At 46.2% G+C, this 21959-nt stretch overlaps 1 protein-coding gene across 2 annotated transcripts in view; it reads right to left on the bottom strand.

Moving 5' to 3' along the window:
* MRPS25 (mitochondrial ribosomal protein S25) overlaps window positions 1-17520 on the bottom strand; it is a 44982-nt gene extending 27462 nt beyond the window's left edge. The window contains exon 1 of one of the 2 annotated variants that reach the window (XM_059879751.1): window positions 17254-17520. In XM_059879751.1, the coding sequence (XP_059735734.1) occupies window positions 17254-17387 (134 nt within the window). In that variant the 5' untranslated portion in view covers window positions 17388-17520. 2 annotated transcript variants of the gene reach the window in all.
* Window positions 17521-21959: the final 4439 nt, after the last annotated feature.

Raw genomic sequence — 21959 nt, 5'->3', positions numbered from 1 at the left:
AGACAAATAAATGAATTAAAAGAATAAAAAGAAACCAACATTGAGAAAAACTGACAAGCCACTTGGCTTCAGCAGACAATTAACCACCAAACCTCGCTATTCACTATGGGCAGGGACACCGAAAAATGGTTTCTCCTGGATTCCACGAGGTGTAAAAAACTTTGGAGGTTTTTATTTCCTTGTTAACTCTCTTCTCTTCAGTCACACTTCTTTAGGCCATATTTCCTCGGATACTCTGTTGTCTTCCCTACTGTTGTAAACCTGAGACTAAGATTCTTCAGTCCAAGGAAACCTGGGACCAAGGGGTCCAGACGTCACACTCTAAAAGACAGAGAAACAGGCACGTCTCTGGTGGTCCAGTGGACAGGACTCAGACTCCACACTCCAAGGCCGGGGCCCAAGGTTCACTCCCTGGCCGGGGAACTGGATCCCACACGGTGGAACTAAGGGTTTCCATGCTCCAACTATAAGATTTCAAATGTCACAACTAAAGATCTCAAATGCTACAAGTAGGACACTGCACAGTTAGGATTTTTTTTTAAAAAAAGAAAATAGTATATTAATTTAAAAATTAAAGTAAAATAAAAAATTTTGACCAAACTTGTAAAATAGTGAATATAAAAACCAAATAAACAAATGGGACCTAAATAAACACAAAGCTTTCTGCACAGCATAAGAAACCATAAACAAAACAAAAAGACAACGCTCAGAATGGGAGAATATAATTGTAAGTGAAGCAACTGACAAATGATTAAATCTCCAAAATATAAAAGCAGCTTGTGCAGCTCAGTATCAGAAAAACAAACCCAATCAAAAACCAGGCAGAAGACCTAAACAGCCGTTTCTCCAAAGAAGATATACAGGTGGCCAAGAAGCACATGAAAAAAAGCTCAACATCGCTCATTATTAGAGAAACGCAAATCAAAACTACATTGAGATATCATCTCGAACCATTCAGGGTGGCCACCATCAAAAAATCCACAAATAATAAATGCTGGCGAGGGCTTGGAAAAGAGGGAGCCCTCTTGCACAGCTGGTAGGATGGTAAACTGACACAGTCAAAGGGAGAACAGCATGGAGAGGTCTTAAACAGCTAGGAGTCAAATTCCCATGTAACCCAGCACCACTGGGCATATCCCCTGAGAAAACCACAACTCAACAACACATATACATCCAAATGTTCACTGCAGGACTATTCACAGTCGTCAGGACATGGAAGATGCCTAGATGAGGAAGTTCTGGTACATATTTAAAATGGAATATTACTCAGCCATAAAAAGGAATGGATTTCAGTCAGTAAAACTCAGGTGGATGAACCTAGAGGCTTTTATACAGAGTGAAGTAAGTCAGAAAGAAAAAACAAACATCGTATACAGGTGTATGTAAATGGAGTCTAGAAAAATGGTACTGATGAGCCTATTTTCAGGACAGGAATAGAGACGCAGACGTAGACGACAGACTCGAGACACGGCGGGGGAAGGAGAGGTTGGGGTGAACTGAGAGAGCAGCCCCGAAACACACACACATCACGCGGGGAACAGCCAGCGGGCAGCTGCTGTGTGACACGTGGAGCTTGATGCAGTGCCGCAGGGAAACCCAGAGCGGCGGGATGAGGGGTGGTGAAAGGGGGGTTCCAGAGGGAGCGGGCGTATTTATAGCTGATTCACGTCGCTCTATGGCCGAAACACTGGAGTCGGGTGCCGTTGCCTTCTCCGACTACTGGGCATATACCCTGGAAAAACCGTAACTCAGGAAGACACATGGAGGGATTTCCCCGATGGTACAGTGGATAAGAATCCATCTGCCAATGCAAGGAAACAGGTTCGATCCCTGGTCTGAGAAGCGCCCACGCACTGCAGGGCAAGCACAGCTGGTGCCACAGCCCACCCTGAGCCCAGAGCCTGCGCCACAGGGGCCGCTGCAGGGGGGCCCGGGCGCTGCAGCAGGAGCCAGCACGGGCGGAGACACAAACCAACTACGCTAGACACAAAAAGACGCGTGTGCCCCAACGTTCACTGCAGCACTACTCATAATAGCTGGGCCATGGAAGCAACCTAGATGTCTACCGACAGATGAACGAATGGGTAAAGAAGATATGACACGTATATACAAAGGCATATCACTCAGCCACAAAGAGGAACGAATTTGAGTCAGCTGAACTGAGGTGGATGAACCTAGAGCTTGTTTTACAGACTGAAGTAAGTCAGAAGGAAAAACACAAGTATCATATATTAACACACATATAGAGGCTTTAGAAAAATGGTACGGTGCACCTCCTTGCAGGGCATGAAGAGACACACAGAGAAAGGGCTTGTGGACACAGGCGTGGAAAGAAGGGGTGTGAACTGAGAGACTAGAACCGACATCTACACTGTACCACGTGGACAACGGACAGCCAGCGGAAGCACAGGTGAGGAAGCACAGCCACAGGAAGCACAGCACAGGTGAGGGCTCTGTGAGGACCTGCTGCTGCTGCTGCTAAGTCGCGTCAGTCGTGTCCGACTCTGTGCAACCCCAGAGACGGCAGCCCAGCAGGCTTCCCCCGTCCCTGGGATTCTCCAGGCAAGAACACTGGAGTGGGTTGCCATTTCCTTCTCTAATGGGTGAAAGTGAAAAGTGAAAGTGAAGTCGCTCCGTGTGTGCGACTCTTAGCAACCCCATGGACTGCAGCCCACCGGGCTCCTCCGTCCATGGGATTTTCCAGGCAAGAGTACTGGAGTGGGGTGCCATTGCCATCTCCACTGTGAGGACCTAGACAGGTGATATCTGGGGGGGCGGGAAGGCTCCAGAGGAAGAGGATATATGAACACACGTAAAGGATTCACGATGCTGCACAGCAGAAACTAACAACTCAGTAAAGCAATTCTATTCCAATAAAAATAAAATAGAAAAACAGGTTAGACTTTAACCCTAAGATTAACAAAAATACATATCCAAGCACAATGGCTCCTTGGGAGCGGGGAGGGGCCCCACCACCTGCTGTCCGGCCAACAGTAAAACCAAAGTCAACCTGGTTCCATCCCGTCCTCAGCTCCTTAGCAGCTAGAGTTGTAGTTCTCCTTTTAGGCCTTTTTTTTAACCTTTTGGTAAAATGTGTGCCTTTTTGGATATAACAGTTCAAAGTTAAGCATATGATGGCTATTCCAGATTGGACAAGGGCGGGGAGAGAGATTAAAGAGGGAGATGACACATGTATATTTACAGCTGAGTCAAGCTGCTACATGGAAGACACCAACACAACATGTTAACATAATTATACTCCAATTAAAAATCATTTGTAAATACTGATTAAAAAGTTAAAAATACAATAAAAATTGTGGATCCACCTTTGTGAACACAGATGGCCAACAAACACATAAAAGAGGCTCAATATCGCTCAAGGTCAGAGAAATGTCAATGAAAACAGCAATGAGGAGTCATATACGGGTCAGAAAGGTCATTATCAAAAAAATTCTACAAACAAAAAATTCAGAAGAGGATGAGAAGAGAGGACCCTCTCACACCGCTGGTGAAAATGTAAATTGATATGGCCACAACAGAGAACAGTATGGAGACTTAAAAAAACAAGAAAAAAAAAAAAACTACCATACACCCCACCAACCCCACTACTGAGCATACACCTGAGAAACCAGTAATTCAAAAAAACTCAAACTCCAGGGTTCATTGCACTATTTCAGTGCAATGGATAGTCACTATCCTGGCTATCGACTCTGTTTCTTATGATAGGATATGCAATCGACCTAGATATCTGTCAACAGATGAGTGGATAAAAAAGTTGTGGTACATATATTGAATGGAATATTACTCAGCCATAAAAAGGAACAACTTTGAGTCAGTTCTAGATAGGTGTATGAACCTAGAGCCTCTAATACAGAGTAAAGTAGGTCAGAAAAACAAGTATCGTATATTAACGCATATGTACGAAATCCAGAAAAATGGTACCGATGAACCAATCTGCAGGGTGGGAATAGAGACCCTGAGGTAAAGAATGGACTTGTAGACACAGTGCCAGAAGCACAGGGTGGGAGGAGTTGAGAGAGTAGCACTGAGATATGTGTATTACCAGTGGTAAGATGGATAGCTAGTGAGTAGCTGCCACATAGCACAGGGAGGTCAGCCTAGCGCTCTGTGATGACCTAGAGGGATGGCATGTGGGCGGTGGTGGATGGGGCAGCTTGGGGGGACATTCAAGAGGGAAGGGATGTACGTATAATTATGTCTGATTCACTGTTTTATGGCAGAAACCAACGCAACACCGTAAAACAGTTAACAAAAACTGTCAGAAAAAACATTTTGATTTTAAAAACTAAAGAAAAATTATTTAAAAAATAAAAAAGCTTGATCCACCTTTGAAAATAATGAATATAAAAACAAAAATAAACAATTAGGACATTTTTAAACTTAAAAGCTTTGGCACAGCAAAGAAACCACAAACAAAACGAAAAGACAATCCACAGAATGGGAGACAATGTTTGCAAAAACAGCGACTGATGAACGATTAAGCTCCAAATTATACAAAAAGCTCATGGAGCTTAACTTCAAAAATAACAAACAATCTGATCAAAAAATACCTGGAAGACCTAAATAGACATCTCTCCAAAGAATATATACTCTTGGCCAGCAAACACATGAAAATATGATCAACATCACTCATTGAGAGAGAAATACAAACGAGAAGCTCAATGAGGCACTACCTCACACGGGTCAGAATGGCTAGTATCAAAACTTCCATCAATAAGTACTGGAGAAGGTGTGGGGAAATGCGCGCCTCCTGGACTGTTACCGGGCATGCACACTGATACAACTATGGACAGCAGTATGGAGGTCTGTTAAACTGGGCATCCTATGACCGTACTCTACTGTGAGTCGCTCAGTCAAGTCCAGCTCTTTGCGACCCCACGGACTGTAGATGGCCTGACTCCTATGTCCACGGGGCTCTCCAGGCACAAACACCAGAGTGGGTTGCCAAATATGACCATATGAGTTGGTAATCCCACTACTGGCCATATACCCTGAAAAAATCATAATTAAAAAGCAGACATGTACCCCAAAGCGCACTGCTGCACTGTTTATGATAGCTGGGACATGGAAGCAAGACAGATGCCCATCCACAGATGAACGGAGACGGAAGCTGTCGTACATATATGCAATGGAATAGTATTCAGCCATAAAAAGGAAGGAATCTGAGGAAGTTCTGAGGGTGGTGGATGAACCTAGAGTCTCTTATACAGAACGAATTCAGAAAAACAAGTATCATATATTAATATACATGGGAATCTAGACAAATGGCATTGAACCCATGAGCAGGGCAGGAATAGACACCCAGAGGGACAACGGACTTTGGTCAAGGTGGGGGAAGGACAAGGTGGGACGGATTGAGAGAGCAGCACTGAAACATAAACAGTACCATGTGAAAATGCATACTTAATGGGAAGCGGCCGTATAACACAGGGAACTCAGCCTGGGGAGCTGTGATGACCTAGACGGGTGAGGGTGGATGCGGTTCAAGAAGGACGGGACATACGTGTGTTTATGGCGGACTCGGTTGTTGTATGATGAAACCAACACAACATTCAGTTGAAAGAAAGTTTTAATTATGAAAAAAATTAAAAATCTTGACCCACATTCAAAAATGATGAATATAAAAGCAAAAATAAATAACTGGAACATTCTTAAAAACTTCTGCACAACGAAGGAAACTGCAGACAACATGAAAAGACAACACTCAGAATGGGGGACAATATCTGAAACAAGGAAACTGAGAACAGATTAACTTCCAAAATATACAAACAGCTCACTGAGTTCAGTTTCAAGAAAAATTGTGTTATTCAGACGCTCCGTCATGTAGGACTATTTGCAACCCTGGACTGGAGTACGCCAGGCTTCGCTGTCCTTCACTATCTCCTGGAGTTTGCTCAACTCATGTCCATTGAGTCGGTGATGCCATCCAATCATCTCACCCTCTGTCACCCCTTCTCCTCCTGCCCTCAATGTTTCCCAGCATCAGGGTCATTTCCAATGAGCTGGCTCTTCACATCAGGGGGCGAAAGTATTGGAGCTTCAGCATGTGTCCTTCTAATGCATATTCAGGGTTGATTTCCTTTAGGATTGACTGATTTGATCTCCTTGGAGTCCAAGGGACTCCCAGGAGTCTTCTCCAACACCACAGTTCAAAAGCATCAATTACTTGGCACTTAGCCTTCTTTATGGTCCAACTCTCACATCCATACATGACTACTGGAAAGACCATAGCTTTGACTAGACGGACTTAGGTCAACAAACTGATGTCTCTGCTTTTTAACATGCTGTCTTGGTTGGTCTTAGCTTTTCTCCTAAGGAGCGTCTTTTAATTTCATGGCTGCAGTCACCATTCACAGTAATTCTGGAGCCCAAGAAAATAAAGTCTGTCACTGTTTCCATGTCCCTGTCTGCCATGAGGTGATGTGACTGGATACAATGATCTTAAGTTTTTTGAATGTTGAAACTTTAGCCAGCTTTTTTTTTACTCTCTTCTTTTCACCGTCATCAAGAGGCTCTTTAGTTCTTCTTTGCTTTCTGCCATTAGGGTGGTGTCATCTGCATATCTGTGGTTACTGATACTTCTTCCAGATATCTTGATTCCAACCTAAGCTTTACCCAGCTTGTCATTTCACATGATGTACTCTGCATATGAGTTAAATAAGCAGGGTGACAATATACAGCCTTGACATACTCCTTTCCCAATTTGGAACCAGTCACTTGTTCCATGTAAGGTTCTGTTGCTTCTTGACCTGTATACAGGTTTCTCAGGAGATAGGTACGGTGGTCTGGTATTTCCATCTTTTTCAGAATTATCCACAGTTTGTTGTGATCCACACAGTCAAAGCCTTTAGTCAATGAAACAGAAGTAGATGTTTTTCTGGAATTCCCTTGCTTTTTCTATGATCCAGTAGATGTTGGAAATTTGATCTTTGGTTCCCCTGCCTTTCCCAAACCCAGCTTGTACATCTGCAAGTTCTCGGTCCAGGTACTGTTGAAGCCTACCTCAAAGGATTTAGAGCATTGCTTTGCTAGCATATAAAATGTGCATAATTGTGCAATAGTTTGAACATTCTTTGGCACTGCCCTTCTTTGGGACTGGAATGAAAACTGACCTTTTCCAGTCCTGTGGCCAGTGCTGAGTTTCCAAATTCACTGTCATACTGAGTGCAGCACTTTAACAGCATCATCTTTTAGGAACTGAAATAGCTCAGCTGGAATTCCATCACCTCCACTAGCTTGGTTTGTAGTAGTGCTTCCTAAGGCCCACTTGACTTCACACTCCAGGATGTCTGGCTCTAGGTGAGTGATCACACCATTGTGGTTATCCAGGCCATTAAGACCTTTTTTGTACAGTTCTTCTGTATACTTTCTGTGTATTCTTGCCACCTCTTCTTACTATCTTCTGCTTCTGTTCGGTCCATACTGTCCATACATATCGTGCCCACCCCTGCATGGAATGTCCCCTTCAGTTCAGTTGCTCAGTTGTGTCCAACTCTTTGCAACCCCTTGGACCGCAGCACGCCAGGCCTCCCTGTCCATCACCAACTCCTGGAGTTCACTCAAACTCACGTCGATCGAGTCAGTGATGCCATCCAACCATCTCATCCTCTGTCGTCCCCTTCTCCGGCCTTCAATCTTTCCCAGCATTGGGGTCTTTTCAAATGAGTCAGTTCTTTGCATCAGGTGGCCCAAAGTATTGGAGTTTCAGCTTCAGCATCAGTCCTTCCAATGAACACCCAGGACTGATCTCCTTTAGGATGGACTGGTTGGACTGCAATGTCCCTTGTTCCCTTGGTATCTCTAATTTTCTTCGAGATCTCTACTCTTTCCCATTCTATTGTTTTCCTCTATTTCTTTGCACTCTTCTCTTGAGAAGGCTTTCTTATCTCTCCTTGCTATTCTTTGTAACTCTGTATTCAGATGGGTATCTTTCCTTTTCTCTTTTGCTTCTCTTCTATTCTCAGCTATTTGTAAGGCCTCCTCAGACAAATATTTTGCTTTTTTGCATTTTTGATCACTGCCTCCTGCACAATGTTAAGAACCTCTACCTATAGTCCTTCAGGCACTCTGTTTATCAGATCCAATCCCTTGAATCCATTACTTCCACTGTATAATCATAAGGGATTCGATTTAGGTCATACCTGAATGGCCTAGTGGTTTTCCCTAGCTTCTTCAATTTAAGTCTGAATTCTGCAGTAAGGAGTTCATGATCTGAACCACAGTCAGCTCAAGAAAAAAGGCAATCTAATACAAAAAAATGGGGGAAGACTAAATGGACATCTCTCCAAAGAAGAGATACAGATAACCAACAAACACATGAAAATATGATCAACATTGCTCACTATTAGAGAAATGTAAATGAAAACCTCAATAAGGTATCACTTCACAGGGTCAGAAAGGCCACAATCAAAAATTCGACAAAGAATAAATGCTGGAGAGGGTGCACAGAAAAGGAACACCCTTGCACTGTGGGTGGGAATGTAAACTGCTACAGCCATCACGAACAATGGTATGGACACCCCTTAAAACAGGTAGGGATAAAACTACCATAGGACCAAGTAATCCCACTACTGGGCATATACCCTGAGAAAACAATAATTCAGAAAGACACCTGTATCCCAATTATCTATGTCCATTTCCAATAGACAGGACATGGAAGCAACCTAGATGTATGTCAACACGTGAACAGATAAAGAAGTTGTGCTACAGATATACCATGGGATACTGAAAGTGGAAGTCACTCAGTCGTGTCCAACTCTTTGTGACCCCATGAACTATACAGTCCATGGAATTCTCCAGGCCAGAATACTGGAGTGGGTAGCCTTTCCCTTCTCCAGGGGATCGTCCCAACCCAGGGATCAAACGCTGGTCTCCCGCACTGCAGACGGATTCTTCACCAGCTGAGCCACAAAGGAAGCCCACCAAGGGATATTACTCAGCCATAAGGAACGGATTTGATTCAGTTCCACGGACGGGGTTGAACCTGGAGCCTCTCAGACAGAGTGAAGAAGTCAGAAAAACAAATATTGTATTTGGTGCATCTATATGGTATCTTCACTTTCTTTTCACTTTCATGCACTGGAGAAGAAAATGGCAACCCACTCCAGTGTTCTTGCCTGGAGAATCCCAGGGACAGGGAGCCTGGCGGGCTGCCGTTTATGGGGTCGCACAGAGTTGGACACGACTGAAGTGACTTAGCATATGGTATCTAGGAAAATGGTATCGATGAACCTATTTTCAGGGCAGGAATAAGACCCAGAAGTAGAGAAGCGACTTGTGGACTCAGCAGAGGAAGGACTGGGTGGGACAAATTGAGAGTTCAGTTCAGTCGCTCAGTCGTGTCCAGCTCTTTGCGACCCCATGAACTGCAGCACGCCAGGCCTCCCTGTCCATCACCAACTCCCGGAGTTCACCCAAACTCACGTCCAACGAATCAGTGATGCCATCCAACCATCTCATCCTCTGTCGTCCCTTCTCCTCCTGCCCCCAATCCCTCCCAGCATCAGGGTCTTTTCCAATGAGTCAACTCTTCACATGAGGTGGCCAAAGTCCTGGAGTTTCAGCTTTAGCATCATTCCTTCCAATGAACACCCAGGACTGATCTCCTTCAGAACGGACTGGTTGGATCTCCTTGCAGTCCAAGGGACTCTAAGGAGTCTTCGTGGCATGGAAATACACACATGACCATGTGTAAAATGCACAGTGATGCATAGTTACTGTGTAACAGGGGCTTATCCTGGTGAGCCGTGATGACCCAGAGGGGTGGGGGTTGGTGGGACAGAGGTTCAGGATGGAGGGGGTATATACACATATATGGTTGACTGACACTTTGTATGGCAAAAACCAACACATAATTGTAAAGCAAACATACTCCAGTTAAAGAATGAAATAATTATGAAAAATAAAAAAATAAGTTTCTGACACATTTTCTAAAATAATGAAAATAAAACCAAAAATAAAACTTGAACCTAATTAAACTTAAAAGGTTTGCCCAACAAAGGAAGCTACACACAAAATGGTAAAGACAACACACTCAGAATCAGAGACAATATTTTAAAGGAAGCAGCTGACATCTGATTACCTTCTAAAATATATAGTTTCTGGAGCTCAATGTCAACAAACAAAGAATAAAAATCCATTCAAAACACATGCACAATACCTAAATGGACATCTCTCCAAAGACATACAGATGGGCAACCAACACATGAAATGTCGTTCAACATCAGTCAGTATTAGAGAAATGCAAATGAAAACTTCAATGAGATATCATCTCAGAGAGTCAGAACTGCCATCATCAAAAATTCTGCAAAGAATAAATGCTGGAGAGGCTGTGGAGAAAAGGGAACCTTCTTGCACTGTTGGTGGGAATGCAAACTGCTACAGCCACCATGGACAACAGTGTGGATATTCCTTTAAAAGTAGGGACAGACTACTACGTTATACGCAATCCCACTACAGGGCACAGACCCCGAGAAAACCGTAATTCAAAGAGACACGTGTATCCCCAAAGTTCACTGCAGCAGTATTTTCGATAGCCAGGACACAGAAGCAACCTAGATGCTCATCCACAGATGAATGGACAAGGACGTGTGGTACACATATCAGTGCGGTGCTCAGTCGTGTCCGACTCTTTGTGACCCCATGAACTGCAGCACACAGGCCTCCCTGTCCAGCACCAACTCCCAGAGCTTGCTCACACTCATGTCCGTCGAGCTGGTGGTACACATATACCGTGGAATGGTACTCAGCCATACAAAGGAAGGAATAAGAGTCAGATCTAGTGAGGAAGATGATCCTAAAGCCTGTTAAACACAGTGATGTCAGAAAACAAATATATTTATGCACATGCACGGATTTCAAAAACGGTAGTTATGAACCCATTAGCAGGTCAGTAATACAGAGGCAGACATAGTGCACATTCTTCTGGATACAGTGGGAAAAGGAGAGGTTGGGATGAACTGAAAGTAGTATTGAAATACATAAGTAAAATGGATAGCCATGGGAATTTGCTTTATGAGCCGTGGAGACCAGCCTGGTATTTTCTGACAACCTAGAGGGGTAGGATGGCGTGGGAGGTGCCAAGGAGGTTCAAGAGGGAGGGCACATATGCATACCTATGGCTGATTCATGGTGATGTATGGCAGAAACCAACACAGTATGGTAAAGCAGTTATCCTCCAATTAAAAAAAAAAAAAAAAATACCATCACCCAGCAGTCTCACTACTGGGCATCTACCTTGAGAAAACCATAATTTAAAAAGCACATGTACCTCAACGTTCACCACAGCACTATTTGTGGCAGCCAGGACACGTAGGCAACTTAGATGTCTGTGGACAGATGAATGGATAAAGAAGTCGTGGTACATATATACAATGGAATATTACTCAGCGATAAAAAGGATGGAAGTTGAGTCAGTTTTAGGGAGGTGGATGAACCTAGAGCCTCTTATACAGAGTGAAGTAAGTCAGAGAGAGAAAAACAAATATCATATCAGTTCAGTTCAGTCGCTCAGTCGTGTCCGACTCTTTGCGACCCCATGAATCGCAGCACACCAGGCCTCCCTGTCCAGCACCAACTCCCAGAGTTCACTCAAACTCATGTCCATCGAGTCAGTGATGCCATCCAGCCATCTCATCCTCTGTTGTCCCTTTCTCCTCCTGCCCCAATCCCTCCCAGCATCAGGGTCTTTTCCAATGAGTCACATCAAGTGGCCAAAGTATGGGAGTTTCAGCTTCAGCATCAGTCCTTCCAACGAACACCCAGGTTGGATCTCCTTGCAGTCCAAGGGATTCTCAAGAGTCTTCTCCAACACCACAGTTCAAAAGCATCAACTCTTCGGCACTCAGCTTTCTTTATAGTCCAACGCTCACATCCATCCATGACTACTGGAAAAACCATAGCTTTGACTAGACAGACTTTTGTTGGCAAAGTAATGTCTCTGCTTTTTAATATGCTGTCTAGGCTGGTCATAGTTTTTCTTCCAAGGGGCAAGCGCCTTTAAATTCCTGGCTGCAGTCACCATCTGCAGTGATTTCATCAGTGTCTAAGGAGATGTCTTAAACAATAGAAATAAGACTACCATGTGTCAGCAATCCCACTCCTTGGCACATACCCTGCCAAAAACGTAATTCAAAAAGACACACATAGGACTTTCCTGGTGGTACAGGGGATAAGAAACCTCCTGCCAATGCAGGCGACACAGATTTGATCCCTGGCTGGGGAAGAGTCCACATGATTCGCAGCGATGAGGCCCCTGAGCCACCACCACCGAGCCCTTGCTCTGGAGCTGGTGAGCCGCGACTGCTGAACCTGTGTTCCTGGAGCCCCTGCTCCACAACGAGAAGCCGCCGAAATGACAAGTCCACGCAGCGCAACAAAGACTAGCCCCACTCACTGCCAACTGGATGAAGCCCGCACACCACAACAAAGACTCCGTGTGGCCAAAAATATAAAATAAATTCTAAAAAAAGACACATGCAACCCCATGTTCATTGAGGCACTACTTACAATGGCTAGGACATGGAAGCAACCTGGATGTCCACAGAGGGATGAATGGATAAAGACAAGTGGTACATTTATACAATGTAACAGTCCTCAGCCATAAAAAGTAGCAAGTTTGAGTCAGCTGAAATAATGTTTAACCCAGAGCCTGTTTCACCCAGTGAAGTTAGAAACAGCAAATATTAATGTATACATTTGGAATCTAGAAAAATGGGACTGATGAACCTACTGCAGGGCCGGAACCCAGGCTCAGACGCGGAGAGCGGACTGTGGACACATGGGGGGCAAGCTGACCGACTAGCGCGGACATTACAGACTACCCTGGGTGAAACACGACGAGCAGGAAGCGGCTGCGTAACTCAGGGGGCTCAGCCCTGAGCGCTGGGTGACCCAGAGGGCCAGGATGTGGGGTGGGCGCGAGGCTTAGGAGGGAGGGGCTACATGAGCACACACGACTGACGGATTCAGGATGCGGTACCGCAGAAACGGACACAATGCTGTGAGGCAACTACACTCCAGTAAAATACAGTAAAAATAAACACACGAAAACACGTTAGAGACTTCATCCCTGGGACTGACACGAATACGTATCCGAGCATAATGGCTCCTTGGCAGGGGCAACATGACCCCTGCTCGAGTCAACAGTTAAGCCAGAGGCAGCCTGGCTCCTTCCCCCATCTAGTCCCTACACAGTTGCTGTTGTAGTTCTCCCTGGACACACCACCACCGTCACCTCACAGAGGGAAACAGCTCAAGGGAGCCTGTTACTTGATTTTGCTCCATCCTGCAGCCGGAACAAAAGCCCCAGTAAGGCCTTGCCTGAATCTCCTGTCAGGCCTCTAGCCAACCTCTACTGCTTGGGGAAAGCCAAGCACCCTGGTCCGTATTACCCCTTACGGTTTCTTTTCCCACTCTTGCCACACCTTTGCAAATCATCCCTTGATTAAAGGCGCCCCAAATGACCCGAATTTCAACGCACCCTCTGCTTCCTGCTGCCGCCCTGCCCCCACACCAGAACATGAACAGGTGTAAGCGGCACTCAGGAGAGGAGCCTGCCTGGCTTTACCACGTCCCAGCAAGTCACTGCTCTGCGCTTCAGCATTTATGTCAGCACGGTGGAGGCAGGACAAGCAGTCCACACAGGAGCTTGCAGTCTATTCTCAAGAAAAGGACAGGAGCAACAGAGAGCCTGACTGTTTGACATCTGCTTGGGCAGATGTCCAAAACTGGCGCAGAATCCAAAGTTAAAACAAAAGCAATGACAATTAATAAAGCTAGGGAAACAAAAAACTGCAAAAAGAAAAATAAAAAATAATCACCGTACTCTGACTCAACTATGTATAGTGTTTACAGTCATAGTGACTTAACAGTGAATTCAGGCAAGAGATTCAGGCAAGGCCTTACTGGGGCTTTTGTTCCGGCTGCAGGATGGAGCAAAATCAAGTAACAGTGAATTTATTCGAAATTCTTAAATGACTGTTGGGAGGAGGTGGGGCTGTCGAGCAGCATGCACTGTGGAGTCCCATAGCAAGGCCACAGACGCAACCCTGGTCACCTCCGGAACTGACTGAGCCCATAGTGACCGTTGCCATAAGCACCCAACCCATCTAAACCGGCCAGCTCCCTGATCCCACACTAGGTACAAATATCCACCCTAACCAATCACCTAATGTCACCCTTCTGGCAGGAATTTTCTGTCTTGAGACTATAAAAATCGGCTACTAAGCCTGCATTGGCTCTCCCTGGTTGGTCAGGGGTCGGCCCTCTGTGCCTGCAGTGCCCTCATTATCTCTGCTCTTTGTTCTTAATAAACTCCTTTCTGAAACACTGTCTGGAAATTCTTTTCCAACTCACACTCAACATGCATGTGTTGGGGTGGGGAATGGCAGTGCTGCTGGGAGAGCTAAATCCTTGCCTTCTAAAGTAGCAGGTCAATCGATAAAGCCTAAAGCTAAGAAAATAAAAGGAGCTAACTATGGTATTTATATGGCGGTAAAACACTTCGCTAATCAAATGGTTAGAGTTGAAAAGTAGTTGCCTCTGGGAGGAAGCGGAAGCAGAGTACTAACTACCATAATAAGCTTTGGAGACCATCACAGCTCACAGGACTGGACTTTGCCGGACTCAGGACCCCTCTCCTCAATTCCCACCCCACAGCAGAAGATGGCCACGTAGCAAAACTGTTTACAAACAAATCAGGGCACATCTGTGAAAAGCTTCTCGCACCTGGAACTACTAGGACAACATTCAGCAGGCCTATGTAACAGTTCCTGCTGGAGCATGGCGTGGAGGGTAATAACAAAAGGTACCTTCAGTTCGCACCTGGGCACTTACACTCGAATGCTGGCAGCAACCCCAGAGGGTGGGGTTTTTACATCAAGAAAACATGTCAGGGATCCAACCCAGGCACCCTGCACTGGAAGCACCGAGTCTTAGCCACTGGACCACCAGGAAGTTCACGTGCCCCAACTAAAGATCCTGCAGGCCGAAACAAAGATCGAAGATCCTGCAGGCTGCCACTAAGACCCAGTGCAGCCTAATGAACAAATGTTTAAAAAAAAAAAGTCCAAAAAGTAAAAGGTCCTTGGTCACATGACCAGTAAGCCACAGACTCAGGGCCGTGAGCATTGGGCTCCAGTCATTATCAAATTCACCTGGACCCCACAGCACAGGGCTGAACACAGAACCTGATAAATGCCAGCAGCTGTTACTACTCCCGTTGCATCGTGAGGGCAAGAACACCTGGCAGAAGTGAGGTGGAACAGCTCAGACACCGAATAAGGCGGCTCCCCACACACCCAGCGCACAGCCTAAGACTCACTAGCCCAAGGCTGTGCTGACCACTGGCACCTGAAACGGAGGGACAGCTGAAGTGCCCAGGGCAAAGGCCAGTGGGCCTACAAAGAGCAAGTCTGCCAGGCTAAAACCTCAATACCAGTGAAACAACGCAAGCCTTTATCACTAGGAACAAAGGCTGTTTGGCTACTGTTTACCTAAAGAATATTAAAATATTTGAGCATGCAAGTATGAGCAGGTCTATTCTGACTGACTGGTCTTTTTAAAAAATATACGTATTTATTTGGCTGCCCTGGGTCTTAGCTGCAGCAAGTGGGATCTACTTCCCTGACCAAGGATTGAACGCTGGGCCCCCTTCATTGGGAGTACTGAGTTTTAGCCACTGGACTACTAAGGAAGTCCTAGAATTCCCCAGCTGACCATTTAAAACACCAGAGACTTACACAAAAAGCTGAAATTCAGGCTTCTTGACAAGTCAGAGATTCTCCATGGGGCCCACCTAGCTAACATGTGGCCAAGCAGTGAGTGACCCCCTGAGACAGGGCAGTATTTCCCTTTACTGCAGGTCCATCCACACTGTGTCCCTCCTTTGCTGTACCTGTCTGGCCTCTGCCCTGGGACTCCTGGTGTGGATAGAAGGATTCAAAGTCAGTTATGCAGGCGATCTGGAGCCCGTTCAGCCCTATGACCGAGTCTTCCAGGAAGCCCTCATAACCAGCTGACCCCACACAAGCAGGTCCAAGTTCCTAGGTACACCTGTGGAAGCAAACACAGCTAGGGGGTAGCTTCTGGCTCTCCTGAACAGCCCTGCACTGAAGAACCCCCCCGAGTGGGGGGGACCACCCTCCACAGGGAGCTGCTCTCCAATCACAGTCTGATCCATCCCACATACCCAGGCCCAAAGTTTCTGAAAAACAGGAATTACATTCCCAGCACACATCGCGGGGCGGCATGAGCAGGCACTCGGTAAATTTATATCTAACACCTGAGAAGCCCAGAGCACTGTCGGCTGCCTCAAGGTCCAGTTCAAACCTTTCATTTGCAAGCTTCCCTTCCAATGAACCCCGACTCTGCTGCGGGCTGAAGAGCATCAAGGAGTCGGGGGTGCAGGGGCGAAGTGGGTAAAGGGAGGCTGCAGAGCTGGCACGGGCAGTCCCTTCATTTATACGGGTGATGAGTCCGGACGTTCCTAGTGGTCCGGTGGTGGAGCAAGGGGCGCGGGCGCCATCCCTGGTCGGGAAGAAAGATCCCACACGCTGCAGCGCATCTAAGCCCGGGCGCGCACAGCCGGTGGTCCACAACCAGAGAGGCCGGCGCAATGAGTAGCCCCTGCTCGGGTAACAAAAGAAAGCTCCCCCGCTCCCCCCGCGGCAACTGAAGACCAGCACAGCCCAAAATTAAAAAACAACAACAACAACGGTGAGGAGACCTTGGAGAAGAAGCACTTTCAGAGCTGCCCCTCACCAGCCTGCAGGAGGGTGTGCCTGGCCGAGCCGGTCCCTCACCGTCTCGCGCTCCCTCATCCCTGGGCCGAGAGGAACACTGCGGTGAACAGCAAACGGGCTTAGACAGCACGCGGAGCATTCAGACACCGCGCTGCACGCCTGAGGGCTCCGGCCCTACCAAGGCCAGCGGCGGCAACCTCTCCCAGCGCACCCCCACCTCAGCCCTGGGACACAGGTGTCCCCCCAGTCGGGACACTGAGGAAACACAACTCGCCCGGAGCCCGCGAGTGCAAGGAGAGCCGGGACGCCAGCGGCTCGGTGGCCCCGGGCTGGGCTCCATCCACCCCACCCCTCACCCAGCCCGGCCCAGGGTCCCCTTCTGCTGTGGGACCTGGAGCAGCTGCCCGTCCGCGCAGTGGGGCAGGCACAGTGGCGCCAGGTCTCCAGCGGGCTCGCAGGCGATTGGTGGGAGCCGGCAGCTCGGACTGACCTGGCGCCTTCGCCCAGCTCCCCGTGCGTGTTGTAGTTCACCGTCATAACCTTCACCGAGTCCTTGAACACCACGTCCCCCTGACTGAGGTACTGCAGGGTGCGGCGGATCGGAAAGCGGCCCTTCATGGGCATGGCGGCGGCGGAGTCGGGGCCGGCTTGCCGGCCACGAGTCCAGAAGCGCGGAGAAGCGAGCACGGCCGACAGCTCCCCTGCTCCCAGCCGGCCGCCTCGCCTCAGCGCCGGCTTCCACTTCCCGCGCAGACTCACGGGAGAGGGAGGGTCGCTCCCGGCGGGCAGCACGCGCGCCGCGGAGCACCTTGGGACTTGTAGTCCTGGCTGGCGGGGCTCTCCTCAGGTGGCGGCGGCGTGGGCGGGGAGACAGCTCCTCTGCCTTACAGCCTTGGAATTCGTGGAACTTTAGGTTTTGATGCTCTGTGACTCGGTCCTTCTCCCTTCCGCCAAGGGAAAACATTTTATGTAGACTCAGACTCGGTCATTCGGACAACAAACTTAACAGGAGGAAGTAGTTCGGGAGAGCTGAGTTTGAATACCAAGGCGCCCAATAACTTTCTGTTCAACCTCAAGTCTGTCAGTTTTCCTCATTCAACTTCTCCAGCTTTACGGTGAAGGGCTAGGACTGCGCAATGTCTAACACTGACTTAAAAAACAAACAAAAAACAAAAACTGACTTGCGAAAGGGGGAAAAAAAGGAATTGAGTATCTATCCACTTTCTAGTTCCATCACTTGAGAGCTCTGGATCTCTATTTCTTGAAAAGCAAAAGGTGGCTGAGAAGTACTCTTTCTGAGGTACTCTTATTGATCCGAATATGTCGGTTGTTCTTTACTTTTGAAGGACAGTTTTACCAGATACAGAAATACAGGTTGGGAATGGGGGGCAACTTTCAACACTTTAAATGTTTCACTCCACTCTCTTGCATGGTTTCTGAGTAGGAGGCAGCCGTCCTTTTTTTCCACTGTGGGTAAGATAGTTTTTTCTTCCGGTTTCTTTCAAGATTTTCTTTATGTCTTTCGTTTATAGAGTTTGAATAAGATATACCTAGGTGTATAGGTTATGACAATTATCACCTTTGTCATCACCCACACAAGTAGAATTCAAATTTAGGTATATGGGGTGTGTGTGTGTGTGTGTAGACACATATATATTATATAACCTGCACACAGTATGTATTTCTAGCAAAATTAAATATCTAAGGTACTTGTCAATCCAGTGAAGTGCACCAGAATAAAATTTCTAGGCAAAAAGAAAAAAGAAAAAGAGAGAGAGAGATACCTAGGGTATGTTTTTGGTATTTATCCTGCTTGATGTTCTCGGAGCTTTCCTGGACTTGTAGTTTGGTGACTGCCATTCATTTTGGAAAATTCTTGGCCATTATTACTTAAAATATTTTTATTCTCTTTTTTTCCTCCTGGTATTCTGATTATGTATGTTTTACCTCTTCTGAAATTGTCCCATCGTTCTTAGATGTTCTGTGGGTTTGTTGTTGTTGTTTTCCATCCTTTTACCCATTTGCATTTCAGTAGGGAAATCTGCCAGTAAATTTGGAAAACGCAGCAGTGGCCACAGGACTGAAAAAGGTCAGTTTTCATTCCAATCCCAAAGAAAGGCAATGCCAAAGAATGCTCAAACTACCATACAAGTGTGCTCATTTCACATACTAGCAAGGTAATGCTCAAAATCCTCCAAGCTAGACTTCAATAGTATGTGAACTGTGAAGTTCCAGATGTACAAGCTAGATTTAGAAAGGGCCAAGGAACCAAACGTCAAATTGCCAGCATCCCCTGGATCATAGAAAAAGCAAGGAAATTCCAAAAAAAATCTACTTCTGCTTCATTTTCTATGTTAAAGCCTTTGACTGTGTGGATCATAACAAATTGTAGAAAATTCTTAAGAGAGATGAGAGTACCAGACCATCTTACCTGTCTCCTGAGAAACCTGTATGCAGGATAAAAAATGGCAGTTAGAACCAGACATGGAAAAACAACAAACTGGTTCAAAACTGGGAAAGGAGTATGTCAAGGCTGTATATAGTCAACTTGCTTGTTTAACTTATATGCAGAGTACATCATGTGAAAAATGCCAGGCTGGATGAATCACAAGTTGGAGTCAAGATTGCCAGGAGAAATATCAACAATCTCAGATATGCAGATGACACCACTTTAATGGTAGAAAGTGAAAGTGAAGTCGCTCAGTCGTGTCTGACTCTTTGCGACCCCGTGGACTGTAGCCCATCAAGCTCCTCCGTCCATGGAATTCTCCAGGCAAGAATACTGGAGTGGGTTGCCACTTCCTTCTCCAGGGGATCTTCCCGACCCAGGGATCGAACCCAGGTCTCCCGTATTGCAGGCAGACGCTTTATCCTCTGAGCCACTGAAGAGGAACTAAAAAGCCTCTTGATGAGGGTGAAAGAGGAGAGTGAAAAAGCTGGCTTAAAACTCAACATTCAAAAACTAAGATCATGGCATTTGGTCCCATCATTTCATGGCAAATAGGTGGGAAAAAAGTGGCAACAGTGACAGATTTTATTTTCCTGTGCTCCAAAATCACTGAGGATGGTGACTGCAGTCATGAAATATAAAGACACTTGCTCCTTGGAAGAAAGGCTATGAAAAACCTATACAGTGTTTTAAAAAGCAGAGACATCACTTTGCTGACAAAGGTCCATATAGTCAAAGCTATGGTTTTTCCAGTAGTCATGTACAGATCTGAGAGTTGTACCATAAGAAAGCTGAGCACCAAAGAATTGATGTTTTTGAATTGTGGTGCTAGAGAAGACTCTTGAGAGTCCCTTGGACTGCAAGGAGATCAAACCAGTCAGTCCTAAAGGAAAAGTGAAAGAGGAAGTCACTCAGTCATGTCTGACTCTTTGCAACCCCATAGACTATACAGTCCATGGAATTCTCCAGGCCAGACTACTGGAGTGGGTAGCCTTTCCCTTCTGCCGATCTTCCCAACCAGAGATCGAACCCAGGATGCGTGCATTGCAGGAGGATTCTTTACCCGCTGAGCCACAAGGGAAGCCCAAAACACTGGAGTGGGTAAGCCTATCCTTTCTCCAGTAGAAATCAACCCTGAATATTCATTGGAAGGACTGATGCTAAAGCTAAAGCTCCAATACTTTGGCCACATGATGCAGAGAGCTGACTCACTGGGAAAGACCCTGATGCTGGGAGAGACTGAGAACAGAAGAAGGGGGTGACAGAGGATGAGACGGTTGGATGGCATCACTGTCTCAATGGACATGAGTTGGAGCAAGCTCCGGGAGATAGGGAAGGACAGGGAAGTGTGGCATGCTGCAGTCCATGGGGTCACAGAGCCAGACACGACATAGCAACTGAACAACAAAGGAAGTCTCTGTGACCAACCTCCAGACTCACTGATTCTTTCCTTGGCTGTGTCCAGTCAACTGATTCTTTCCTTGGCTGTGTCCAATTAACTGATGTGCCCATCAGAAGCATTGTTAGTGTTTTTTATTTCTAGCATTTCCTTTCAATCTGTTTCCTTATCTCTGTTTCCATTACTCATCTCGTCTTGCATATTATTTACTTTTACCACTAGACTCTTTACCATATTAATCACTTAACTTTGCTATCTGGTAACTCCAACATCTGTCTAGTATCTGAATCTGGTTGTGATATATACTTGTCTTATCAGAGTGGGGTTTTTTTCCCTTACCTTTTTTTAGCACACTTAAAATTTTTTGTTGAAAGTCAGACATTATTGGCTGTATTAGGTAATAGGAACTGAGGTAAATAAGCCTCTATTATGAAGGGTTATGTTATTCTGGCTGGGACTTGAGCTGTTTAATGTTTGCTATAGCTGTAGGTGGCCAGAGGCTTCAACTCTTCTAGTGTCTTAGCTTTTGTCTCTTGTGACTTTGGGCTTCCCTAGAGAGAGTGTGCTTTGCACCTCATTCAGTTGTAGTCTACACTTATACTGGAGTTCTTTTGGTGTGGTGGTAAGGTGTAGGGGAAGGGAAGCATTCTATAATTTTATGGTGAAATCTCAGTATTTTAATGGATCAGTGTCCTTGGGCTGTGACCTTTGTAAGTGTTTCTTAATCCACCTCTGTGATAAAAAAAGAAATATATTTGGTCTTTGTTCCCAGCTCCTGGCCAGAGCTCCTATACAGGGAAGGCCAGAGAAGCGTGGCACGCTGCAGTCCATGGGGTCGCAGAGTCAGACACGACATAGCAACGGAACAACAAAGGAAGTCTCTATGACCGACCTCCAGACTCACTGATTCTTTCCTTGAAAGTACCCTACAACTCAAAGTACCCTTCCTTGTAGGGTACTCTCCTGGTGGTCCAGTGCCTAGGACCCCACAGTCCCAATGCAGGGGTCTGGGTTCAATCCCTAGTTGGGAACTAGATCCCACATGCTTCAACTAAAGATCTGACATGCTGCAAAGAAGCTCGAGGATCCCACGTGCTGCAACTAAGACCCAGCACAGCTAAATAAATAGAAAATTTAAAAACAAAACAAACAGGTAATACTCAGTGCCTGCTGTAGGTCAGACAGAATGTCAAGTATAGGGCATGGGTACCTCATTTAAACTTCCAAACAACTCCAGTTTACAGATCAAAGAGAGTGTGGTGAGGTTAAGCATGCTAAGGGTTACACCCCTGGGATTCCAGCCTAGGTCTGCCTGATTCCAAAACCCAAGCTTGCCCTGGCCTGCTTT

Source organism: Bos taurus, chromosome 22 (assembly GCF_002263795.3).
Source record: "Bos taurus isolate L1 Dominette 01449 registration number 42190680 breed Hereford chromosome 22, ARS-UCD2.0, whole genome shotgun sequence".
Classification (NCBI taxonomy): Eukaryota; Metazoa; Chordata; class Mammalia; order Artiodactyla; family Bovidae; genus Bos; species Bos taurus.
Note: the sequence above shows the minus strand (reverse complement) of the source record. Positions and strands in the feature narration are given on the sequence as shown.